The sequence below is a fragment of the Alosa alosa genome, chromosome 5, assembly GCF_017589495.1.
Source record: "Alosa alosa isolate M-15738 ecotype Scorff River chromosome 5, AALO_Geno_1.1, whole genome shotgun sequence".
Classification (NCBI taxonomy): domain Eukaryota; kingdom Metazoa; phylum Chordata; class Actinopteri; order Clupeiformes; family Clupeidae; genus Alosa; species Alosa alosa.
This window is the reverse complement of record NC_063193.1, coordinates 31353359-31365858: the sequence shown is the minus strand read 5'-3', so window position 1 is coordinate 31365858 and position 12500 is coordinate 31353359. Positions and strand designations below refer to the sequence as shown.

The 12500-nt window shown below is 45.4% G+C and overlaps 1 protein-coding gene across 1 annotated transcript in view; it reads right to left on the bottom strand.

Annotated features, from left to right (window-relative positions):
• The window catches only part of ralgps1 (Ral GEF with PH domain and SH3 binding motif 1), a 185478-nt gene that overhangs the window by 15898 nt on the left and 157080 nt on the right, over positions 1 to 12500 (bottom strand). The window contains exons 12-14 of the mRNA XM_048244558.1: positions 10704 to 10771; positions 3750 to 3876; positions 3235 to 3383 (exon numbers count right to left, since the gene is read on the bottom strand). Of these exons, the coding sequence (XP_048100515.1) occupies positions 3235 to 3383; positions 3750 to 3876; positions 10704 to 10771 (344 nt within the window). The remainder of the gene's footprint in view (positions 1 to 3234; positions 3384 to 3749; positions 3877 to 10703; positions 10772 to 12500) is intronic.

Sequence of the window (12500 nt, the reverse complement as noted above, 5' to 3'; positions counted from 1 at the left end):
AGACACAGTTCTCTGTGAATTTCTTGAGAACTGTAGGGCCTAGGGATGACCAATTTTTTCGTTATGTTTGCCTCCAGGGGTCATGTTAACCCATTCCATGTGCACACATGTGCATAAACAGATACACACGCACACACATACATTTACAGTAATCATAATGTATGACACATACTCACACAGTAGACATATGTACGCATGCATGCACATGCACAAACACACATACGCAGGGCAAACACACAAGCACGCTACATACACACACACACATACTCACACCCACACACACCCACACACACACACATAAACATAAATTTGTACACGCACACAATTCAAGAATTTTTCCTGCCATCTACTCCCTGAATTTTTGGTCATTGATACCCGGACACCGAACCACCGGGTACATGAAATTTGGTGGGTATGTAGCCCCACTAGACTTTTACGGAAAATTTTCATTTGTGAGTCCCCGCTCATAATCACTCATTTGTGATTTGCACCCCCACCCCACGTAAAAAAAAAAATGCAATATTATTCTGCTTTAATCGCCCCTATCTTCAGTTAAGATGTTCAGAACTGCACCAAATTTTATGTGTATGATTGACCTGGCATTCTCTGGGGGTATGCCAAGTTTCGTAGAATTTCATCCATGGGGGGTCTAAAAAAAAATTAGGTTATGTGTACATTTAGTGACTGTACACTCATTGGCCTGTAAATGGCTGTGCACACATATACACATGCACACACACAGGCACCCACATACCATCGGTATTAGAACGGCAGATACATAATTACAAATTCAGTAGGATTAAAAAAGAAAGCCAAAAATAAATATTCATCATCATCATCATCATGGCTGCATTTTCAGTATTGGCCAGAAGTAGTCGTTTGTCCACTAGATGGCGATCGCTGCAGTGAGACGTAATTTTGTTGGAAGTTAAAAGTGGGTTGGAAAAACAATGGACGCTTCCTACAAGGACTGCAATTTACCGCAGCGAACATCTAATAAGGATAGGACGATGTTCACATGAAGTGTAATTCCCATTTCTTCTTGAAGCCTAAATAAATCTGAGGATGTTTATCGGACATGCTTGGTTTTTACTGCAGGTAATGCTAATCTTGTAATATCAATAAGGACCTAGGTAATGTTACCGTTAGCGTTGGTTGAGTGATGGAGGCATTTGATTGATTGCATTTGTAGAAAAACTATAAATGCGGTTATACCAAGCAAATGTATAGCAGCACTGTTTGTATCTTTCGACTGTCATTTATTGCAATCGCATACAAAAATCATTCTGTGCAATGGAAGATTTACCAACGTTACACCGGTCTGATGTTAGTTTTGCCTATACATGCGAGACTGAGACGCCTGTTTATTTTGTTTTAAGTGCGCGCAGGGTGTGAGAGGGGAATCGATGTGCTTTGATTACAGCTTGGTAGTTGTAGTCTGTGAAATTAAAAAAACGCGGTGTGTGAAGTATCCAAACAATGACACCTTCATTTCATTATGGCTGCTTTAGCAAAACACCTTAAGCTACTGTGTAGTGGGTCCCATTTAGAAGTGGCTACTTCATTGCGGCTTTCCTTGACTCATGGAGCTGCGTGAATGTTATTACAACTTTTCGCCCGATATGACCGTTTAAGTCCGCTGATACTGTAAGGCGTAAGCCATTGGTTTCAAAAGGAGATTTTATTTGTGTCGCCAGCATAGCCTATTGACAATTTATGTTGTAAATAGGCCTACCTTATAATCCTACCTGTAGCTTAGGGAAGCTAACAGCTTTCTATTAGGATCTAGTTTGTTAGTTACCAAGTTTGTCATAACTCCCTGATGCATTTTGCATTTAGAAGAGCCAGAGCGTGTATATCTCAATCGGAAAATTAAACAATATCGGTGCCTATGGACTAGGCTGGGTGAACCCAGCCTGATCTGCCCGCTATTTATTTTTTTGATTTCTTAAAGATTGAGCTTGGTCTGATGAAAGCCAGACTAGCCATGGACCTCAGTTAAACAATGCAAGGGAACATGAATCAGCCTATATTTGCAACGGGAACAATAACGGACAAAAGCTCTTCAACTTTGGCCCGATTAAAATGTGTATGAACAGTCTAGCGGCGCATTTCATCAAGGCCCATTTGACATGTCAGTTATTTGCACCACTGGTTAGATGTAAAACAGCATTTCGTTTCAGACTAGGCTACTGTTACTTAATTTGTTTTGTTAACAATAACGTTTCAGACTACTGTTACTTAATTTGTGCATTGACAATAAAGTATTACATGAACTAAAGATGACACAAATCTTATGTAGAAGAAGAAACATTCACAAAAAAATCCATCCATCCAAAATGACCTTTGTTTTTGATAGCTGTTGAAAACGCATGGAACTGACAGAGATGTTTTTTGTTTATAAATACATAAAAAATAAATAAATAAATAACATTATGCTGATACCTTTTTTGCTTTTCCCAAATACAATGTAGCCTACAGGTGTAAGTGACCTTTCATCAATCCAGTTGCAATGGATGAACTGTGATGAACTGCCCTACTTGTGATTGTTTAGAGATTTTAAAGGTTTTATAACAATGCTACATCTTCTTTGGCTATTCTACAATCTATTCACCTTTTCAGCACCAGTAGGCTACTTTCTGTGCAGCCGCACACACACACTCAGGCATGCCAAACAAGCATACACAAAAGTTTCAAGAGTGGGGGATGGAGTAAAATATGGAGACAAATTGAAGTGTGATTTATTTTCGCGGAACGGATGTACAGGACTGAGCGGCGGTCATATTTTGTACCGCTATGCGGTACATCTAGTTGTAATTGCGTTACTTGATTTACAAAAATACTTTGTTACATGCTCGTTACCACTAAAAGTAGTGGAATTACAGTAACATGTTACTTTGTAACATATTATTCCCAACACTGGTCGCCATGGAAGCTGAACTAAATGTTTCCACTCTGGCTTCAGATCCTAATGAGTTAATTGCTGAAAATAGAAAATTAACTTTGTGTGTAGTGGTGTAGTGGTGAGGGAGTGTGTGGGAGTGTGTGTGTGTGTGTGTGTGTGTGTGTGTGTGTGTGTATGCTCTGTTTTAGGTTTAACTTATTTGCATCACAGCGTAGGCTACTATACCCTTTGGAGATAAAGCAGTTCCAGTAAAATATTTTAATTAACACACCTTTATAGGGGCACGAAGCATGAGGATTAGATAACACAGGGTGTTAGATGATGTTTACCTAGCGAGACCCCGTTGGTGAAGACTGAGTCATGTGTGTGGTTGCGGACAGGACTGTGCGACTCCAGAAAACTGTCGTCCAGCAGGTGGCGTGGTTTCTCCGCTGGGAAGATGGCACTCTTGCTCTCCGATACTCCAAATTGGCTGATGCTGTGTGTGTGTGTGAGAGAGAGAGAGAAAGAGGGAAAGATATGAGTTCTGATATTTAAGGAAAGAGGTGTCACCAATCAGATAAAAGCTTGAAAAAACAGTGAAATTGTACACTCAAAATTGTGGTTAAGAAGAACATTCACAAAACAACTTTTATGTATGTAGAGTATGTATGTATGTATTTGTGTGTGTGTGTGTGTGTGTGTGACGTGGGTTTGTCTGTCTGTCTGTCTGTGTGAGAGTGTAGAAATTGGAACTAAATGGTACACTAAATTCAAAGGAACATACAAATGTTATTGTGTCAGATTTCAGCTACATTTCTATGAGCGCATGAGTGAATGTGTGTGTGTTCTGAAGAGAACTGACTTGTTCCCCAGGCTGTGGCTCTTGCGGTGGCGTGCCGGGGGTGGGGTGGGCAGGCGTGCCCCCACTGAGGTGTCTGGGCAGGTGGGTCGTCGGGAGAACCTCACAGACGCACTCACCTCCGAGGGTCCTGAGGAAGTCAGGGAACGACACACACATCATCTCGCCATCAGACATTTGGAAATATGGGAGCAAGTGCATGGGCATGTTGGTACTTTAATTTATATTAGTCTTTCTTCACTAATAAGTATAAGTAAGTATAAGTATATATACTCTTTTGATCCCGTGAGGAAAATTTGGTCTCTGCATTTATTCCAATCCGTGAATTAGTGAAACACACTCAGCACACAGTGAACACACAGTGAGGTGAAGCACACACTAATCCTGGCGCAGTGAGCTGCCTGCAACAACAGCGGCACTCGGGGAGCAGTGAGGGGTAAGGTGCCTTGCTCAAGGGCACTTCAGCCGTCCCTACTGGTGGGGGTCCGAACCGGCAACCCTCCGGTTACAAGTCCAAAGCGCTAACCAGTAGGCCACGGCTGCCCCCAGTAAGGAGGATGACCTTCTCCCTCCTCCAAGAGAAATCTTAACCAGCACCAAACACACTGCTAATCAGGCCAACACTATCAGACCCAGCCCATTCACCTTCCATAACCTGGACCAGACATATCTGATACAATCATATCTGATACAATCCATTAACAGCAAAATGATGACCTAAGCCAGACACATACCCGATCCATTAACAGCAAAATGATGACCTAAGCCAGACATATCACACTCAATCCATTAGCCATCACCAAGACCAGACCAATCATGCCCGCTTCATTACTACCAGACTGTCTCCATTAGCGTCAGTGCCCCCCTGTTTCATTACCCGTGCCCAGCAGTCCTCTGGGGCACTTATTAAGGGCAATCACACGTTTAAGGGTTTCTGAGCTGGCATACTGGCACCGTCCAACCGTTAACAGATTCGCTGTCCAATTAGGCCGTGCCACATGGGCCACTGCTGCATTCTCCCGAGCTAAACAAACAGCCGTTAAAGCCCCATGTGCTCCTAGTTAAGACCTGCATCTGTGCTAATGAGCTGAGCGCACCGCAAACGGCTTACAGCACGCTCAGGCACTCACACACACACACACACACACACAACACACACACACACTGAGCTGTCTACTGTACACGGATACAACCACATAACCAGATATCACTCAAACTCTTGGCTGGTGAACGCTGAGAGATACTGAGAAAGCCGTCACTGCTGTCACTATTGGGCATAATCACTTTGATATCAGCTGGAGGAACACAAAGCGACATGCAAGTCTTCACTGGAGGAGATTAGGGTCTCGTAAAGAGAACACTACGACAGCCGGGGACTGTTTATCCATCAGGCCGTACAATCGTGAGGTATTTGTGAGAGTCGGGTGAAATTGTGAGTTCTCACTAATCAGGTGCGCCCAGAGCCCTTGTGTCCCCCACCGTCTTTTAACGGCCCTGCGTCTGGGCACACGTGGGAATGCTATGTGCTCAGTGCCGAAGTCAACAGGCCTCTTCCTGCCAATTAGGGCATGGAAGCCATGGTGTGCCAACCGCAGTCTCCACCGCCTCTGTCGTTAAACCTCTTCAAAGAGCGCCGGAGTACATAAGGAAGTAGATGCTACCAGGCCTGAGAGCTCAAGCTCCAGACAGGAATACAGCAGCAGCACAGAGATGCTACCAGATCGAGATGAACATTTCACCTCAGACTGTTAAAGGATCACACTGAAGTAGCTGGCTATAAAGGAAACAAGGGAAACTCCGGTCTAACAATAACTTAGGGTCTACTTTTGGATGATAACGAGTATAAATTCTCATTTGGAACCAAAACAACGCCAATCGGTGCAGTTTTGAGTAAAACCGGAATATGAATGAACGAATGAATGAATGAATGAATGAATGGCATAGCCCTTTTGGGCAACATCGCTGCCTCAAAGTAAATAGCTCTTTTTGGCCATTAGCTAGGATCAAAACAATCCATACACATCTATGCTACTATGGAGAGGGTCTCTGCAGGCAAACTGAAGTATTTTTGCCTTTGTAAATTAAAGAAACACTGTTTGTGCTGTATTCAGGTCACTGTCATCTTATGAGGAAAAGTCTGTCATCAAGATGGTGGTGACTGAACAAGAGCAAAAACATGTGGCCTCCATTCTGCAGTAACCAGGGTGACAATTCTGAAGTAATCAGGGTGAAAATTCTGCAGTAACCAGGGTGACAATTCTGCAGAAGTTTCCAAACGGTGCGATGCATGTTTTGCTCGCCTGGAGGCCACTGTGTGCCTCCCTCAGACATGAGCACATGTTTGAAATAGCAGACCAGCCCTGTCTCCGGAGACATGTCCAGCCGGCTTCAGCTTTATGGCCCTGTCTCAAGCCAACATAAGCAGTGTTTGCCTTTCTCCACAGAGCCAATCTATCAGTGAAAGCATTAATTAATACAAACACACACACACACACACACACACACACACACAGAGTTCATTTCCTATTTTCAGCAATTAACTCATTAGGATATGAAGCCAGAGTGGAAACATTGAGTTCAGCTTCCATGGCGACGCACATCCAAACATTATCTCATAAAATCTTGAGTGCTGAACTATGAGCAAATAATCCCTCACCGATCCCTCACCAAAACAGCTCGGCAGGCAGCGCAGGGTGCAGACGCGAGGACTCGGAATGCATACACACACACAAACACACACACACACACACACACACATAGACACAGACACACACACACACACACTTCCCTGAAGCAAGCCATCGTCCCATCATGTTTCAAAGCTGCCACCATCATACCTGTGCCGAAGAAAACTGCTCCATCCTGCTTCAATGACTACCGCCCTGTGGCACTGACACCCATCATCATGAAGTGCTTTGAGCGGGCTTGTCATGTCACATATCAAAGCCATTCTCCCCCCCCCCACCCTGGACCCCTTCCAGTTTGCATACCGAGCCAAGCGGGTCTACAGAGGATGCAATCTGCTCTGCCCTCCACCCAGCCCTCACCCACCTGGAAAAAAGAGACTCATATGTGAGATTGCTGTTTATAGACTTCAGTTCTGCATTCAACACCATAATACCACAACAACTCATCTGCTAACTTCGACAAACTGGGACTCAGTACCTACCTCTGCAACTGGCTACTGGACTTCCTCTGTCAGGAGGCCCCAAGTAGCAATGCGTGTTGGCAACAATACTTCAAGCAGCATCACACTGAGCACAGGGGGGCCCCCCAGGCTGGGTGCTCAGTCCGCTGCTCTTCACCCTGCTGACGATGACTGCACTGCAACCTACAGCAACAATCACATAGTGAAATTTGCTGACGACACAACTGGTGGGTCTCATCACCAAGGGCGGCCTAGACTCAATACAGGTTGGAGGTCGCACCATCTGACCACGTGGTGCAGGGACAACAACCTCCTGCTGAACGCCAGCAAGACCAAAAGAGATTGTTGTTGACTTCCGGAGAGGTCACACCCAACACCTGCCACTGACCATCGACGGTGCTGTGGTGGGAGAGAGCGAGCAGCACCAAATTCCTGGGGGTGCACATCAGTGAAGACCTCTCCTGGACCACCAACACTGCATCACTGGCTTAAGAGAGCTCAGCGCCGCCTGTACTTCCTCTTGAAACTCAGGCGCAGCAAGTGCTCCACCAGCCATCATGACCACATTCTACCGAGGCACCATTGAGAGCATCCTCTCCAGCTGTATCGCTGTGTGGGGCGGAAGCTGCACTGAATACAACAGGGAAAGCCCTGCAGCGCATAGTGAACACAGCTGGAAGGATCATTGGTGCTTCACTCCCCTCCTGAAGGACATTTACACCACCCACCTCACCCCGCCAAGGCGACCAAAATTGTGAGTGATGCAAGTCACCCCCTCACAATCTGTTTGATCTACTGCCCTCTGGGAAGAGGTACAGAAGCCTGCGCCCCGCACTACCAGACTCACCAACAGCTTCATACACCAAGCTGTAAGGATGCTGAACTCTCTCCCTCCTCTCCCCCCTCCACCCTCAGCCACACATAACATCCTGGACATTGGACCCACAATGGCCGCCTGCACTACTCCACTTGCACACTTGAACACTTGCACACTTGTACACTTTACAACTTGGTGTTGTTGTCCTGAAAACACAACACTTCTGCTGCTCTTACATAACTTGCACCACTATGCCACTTTCTTTATTACTCAGGTCAAACAGAACTACCCAAGCCTCTTATTGGCCTGACTTTGCACTAGTTTTTTATTGACTGTCTATGCACAATTTCAACAAAATTTTGCTGCTCTTATTTTTCATTATTATATGTGCCCTCTTATTTACTTATTTACTTTTTTTGTTTACTTGAATGTTATGTTTGTCTGTGGACTTAAAATTGGTAAAATATGTCTTGTCTTCACCGTGGGATAGTGAGAAACGTAATTTCGATCTCTTTGTATGTCTGGAACATGTGAAGAAATTGACAATAAAGCTGACTTTGACTTTGACACACACAGTGCAGGGTGCAGATGCGAGGGCCCGGAACGCAGACATGTTTGTTGGAATCGCTGATAACGTGGTCTGAGTGAAGGCACTGCCAGTTTCCCCGAGTCATAATAAAACATTCCTGCTACTACTTGCGAGGGCAAACGCAGACTAACCTCTGACTTGGAGACGCAGTAGAGCGGGAAAACACACACACACACACACACACACACACACACACACACACAGAACAAAACACAAACACATCTCCACCCTATTAGTTAGTCTCACTAACCCTTTCAGTTTCATTTCTTGAGATGCATTTGGATCCATTTACCCACAACTTCTAATTAGAACAACAGTTCTATTCTTTTATTACCCTGGTTGACTGGAAAAACAAGTAATTGCAGAGCTTGTAAAGCCATGAGACCCAAAGCCAGGATTACTGAGACATGTCCATGAGTCCCAAGGAGCATGGGTGACTACACCACTGGAAGAGCCTGACAGGCCTGTAACATGAGGTTAGAGTATACCTGAACATAGGCACATCATTTTAGAGTATGTCTGCACAGAAGTAAGTCCTGTTACACACACACACACACACACACACACACACACACGCGCGCGCGCGCGCACTCTTAGCGTGTCTGCACAGCACATCCACTTGAAGCACATGTGCACAGAAACATATTTAAATCCGTCTGCACAGAAGCACATGCACTTGGTCTCAGAGTGTAGGCAGCAGATGACCTCATTCTTCCACTGCAGGAAAACCACATCAGGGGTGTGGAACCAGCCATGTTCCCCAACCATCACCCTACAATGCTTCCATCTCCTACAGCCCCAGGCCAATGCCCGCCCCTGTCTCTGTGCAATCCAGGATATGAGCGTGATTGATCGCAATCAAACATGGTAGGTTAGCTGCAATTTAATGTGATCTTTCCACTGACACCATCATGTAAGACCGAGACAGAAATTTACCCATCATCACTCCCAATTATTAACCGGTCCCCATGGCAACACACCGGTCCTCACTGCACCAGTTTGTATGACTGTTCAGTGTTCACCAAGTTCCCATGGTAACCGCCAGTCCATGCTGGGAATAAAGATCTTGATCCCAAATAAGTAGTTTACCAGCCACTTCTGAACTCCATACTCATGCCCCCACCACTGCCCATCTTCACCCATCCTCCAGCGCTCAGTAGTCCTCAGACCCCTCTCAGCTGTGGAGCAACAGGGGCAGAGGCAACAGACTTACTATGTACTATGGTAACTATGCACTAATGGGGGTTATGGGGACTATGCACTAATGGGGGTTATGGGGACTATGCACTAATGGAGATTATGGGAACTATGCACTAATGGGGGTTATGGGGACTATACACTAATGGGGGTTATGGGGATTATGCACTGATGGGGATTATGGGGACTATGGACTGGTGGCAACTATGCACTGATAGGGACTAAATTTAGATTGAGGGTATTTGTTTTTGTGGGTCAATTGAGACCTGAAGAAGAACATACCCTGGTGGACTCAAGGGGGCTGGCATACTATAGGGGACATTCTGAGTGATGGGGGATAATGATGGTGCTTTATGAGGCTTGGATGGACTGGTGAGGTGTTTGGTAAGGTTGGATGGACTGGCTCTTCTAGACCTATGAGTATTTGTGAACAAAAAGGGACTGATAGGTTAATGGGGGGCGAACGGGGACTGGATAGACGTAGCGGCCTTTCCAAAAAGGTTCATTCCAAAAATCGGATTTCCAAAAAAGAGGGTTTCCATGTACAAGATACTGATGTTTTGTTGTTTGTTTGTTTGTTTGTTTGTTTGTTAGTACTGCTGAAGAGCAGGATTGATCTGAGCTGCACTGCAGATGTATGGGGTCCTTTGCGCCGGAGGCCCCCATCTCCATCTCCATCAGGGTCTCAAGGACAGCAAGCGTGCAAAGGAGTGAGGAGGGAATAAGCAAATGGGCTGGTGAACGACTAAATGAGAAAGGGAAGGGAAGGGAGTGAGAGAGAGAGAGAACAAGAGGGGGGAGCAGAAGAGCAAGCAAAGGAGAGACAGAGAGAGAGAGGGAGAGAGAGAGGGAGAGAGGGTGAGGGAAAGAGAGAGGGGGAAGAGAGAAAGAGAGAGAGGGGGAGAGGGAGAGAAAACGAGCAAACTTGAGAGAGGTCCCTTTTTTTGTCTAATCCCCTGTGCCCTGGACCTCTCTGCCCAAGTGCTTCTCGCTCGGTTTATTTATACCAGATTGGACCCAGCTGTTCAAGTCGTCAGCTAAAGATGGCTTCCAGATCCTGCAGGTCCTGACTGCATGGTCCTGCACAAGCAGGTGGGCATGTTTACAGCAGCAGTTTCGCTGGATGTCCTGTGTGCTTTGGCACCGTTGGGAAAACGCTGGCATGAGGTGATGGGGAAAACAGAGGAAGAGAGAAGAGCACGTCACCTCCAAGGTCCTCTTTGGACGACACCAGGCGCGGAGAGCTGTTCCCAGGCTCGATTTTCAGAGAGAGCCTAAAGGAGAACCGGAGAGAACAGAGAGAGAGAGAGAGAGAGAGAGAGAGAGAGAGCACAGAGTCAGAGAACACATATCAAGAACACAGAGAGAAGACAGAGGGAGAGAACACACAAAGAGAGAGAGAGGGAGAGAGAGAGAGAGGGAGTTAGTAAGAACATATACAGAACATGTATAAAGAACACTGAGTCAGAAAGAACGTATAAAGAGAGAGAGAAGGAGCCAACACAAGCCTTCAGTGCATGACAGCACATGGGATGGAAATGAGACAAGATATTAACAATACAATATGAATTGGTAGCATCAAGATATTAAAATGCAATAAATTGGTAGCATCAAGATTTTTACGATACGATATTAATTGGTAGCATCAAGATATTTACAATACAATAAGAATTGGTAGTATCAAGATATTTACAATACAATATGAATTGGTAGCATCAATATATTTACAATACAATATGAATTGGTAGCATAAATGAAGCTTTATTAAGTCACACTTGTGATATGTGTTCACATGCATGATACCCCTCACACAAACGTATTAGCATACTCCAGCTGTTAGCATTACATCTATAAGACACATCTGAATATCAGCGGTTAGCATTACATCTATAAGACACATCTGAATATCAGCGGTTAGCATTACATCTATAAGACACATCTGAATATCAGCTGTTAGCATTACATCTATAAGACACATCTGAATATCAGCTGTTAGCATTACAGTCACACTAGGGCACATCTGAATATCAGGTCTGACGGATAAATCATCCAGGTCGCAGTTTGGGCCGATCACTCACTGTTAGGTTATAGATAACAGATAGCCTATGTTGCCTGGGATATAGTATGAGGGGAAAAAGCTGCCTCATTATTTTCCATTTGTCAGTGTGGGAGGATTTATATGCCTTTCTTTTCCGCCGGTCCAATGTAAAGATATCCCCATCCACAGGAAAACAGCTGGAACAGTGGAGGGAGGGGGCTGGGGGAGGGGGGGGGAGAGAAAAGACATTTCCTCTGCAGTCCTAATCTCAACCATGCAGAGTGTCTGGGGGCAGATCAAATAACGCAAAACAGCAGAACCGGCATCTGATCTGATTAACATGTGTTCCGCACTGGACGCCCGCCTAACCAAACACAGCAAACAAAACGGACCTGCGGGACGCCCCATCCAATGCTCGCGCGCACACTCCAGAACCTAATTACGGTTTCAACACTACTGGCCCAACACACACATCAGCGTCTGCTGGGAGACAGCGGAGCTTCTTCACACTTCATTAGCACAGTTGTCTGCTCATCTGAGAAAGAGATAGATAGAGAGAGAGAGAGAGAGAGAGAGAGAGGAGAGACAGAGAGAGAGAAAGAAAGAGAGAGAGAGAGAGTGGTGAACATTCTCTTGACTTCAGTAGAGGAGAGAGAAAGAGAGAGAGAGATAGAGAGGGAGAGAGAAAGAGAAAGAGAGTGAGAGAGAGAGAAAGAAAGAGAGCGAGAGAGAGATAGTGAACAATGAACACATTCCCTTGACTTCAGTAGAGGAGAGGGAAAGGCTCAGAGACGGCGAGGGAGTAAAGTGTGTGTGATTGACAGCCAGTACCCGTTCCAGACTTTCCACATAAGGAGCAGTCAGCTGTCAGTCCTTAAAGATAAGTGAAATGAAGTGCGTTTAAAGTGCGTTTAAAGAGCCTGATGACGGTATCAGGTAGCGAGAGAGTGAGATGGAGGGGAAAA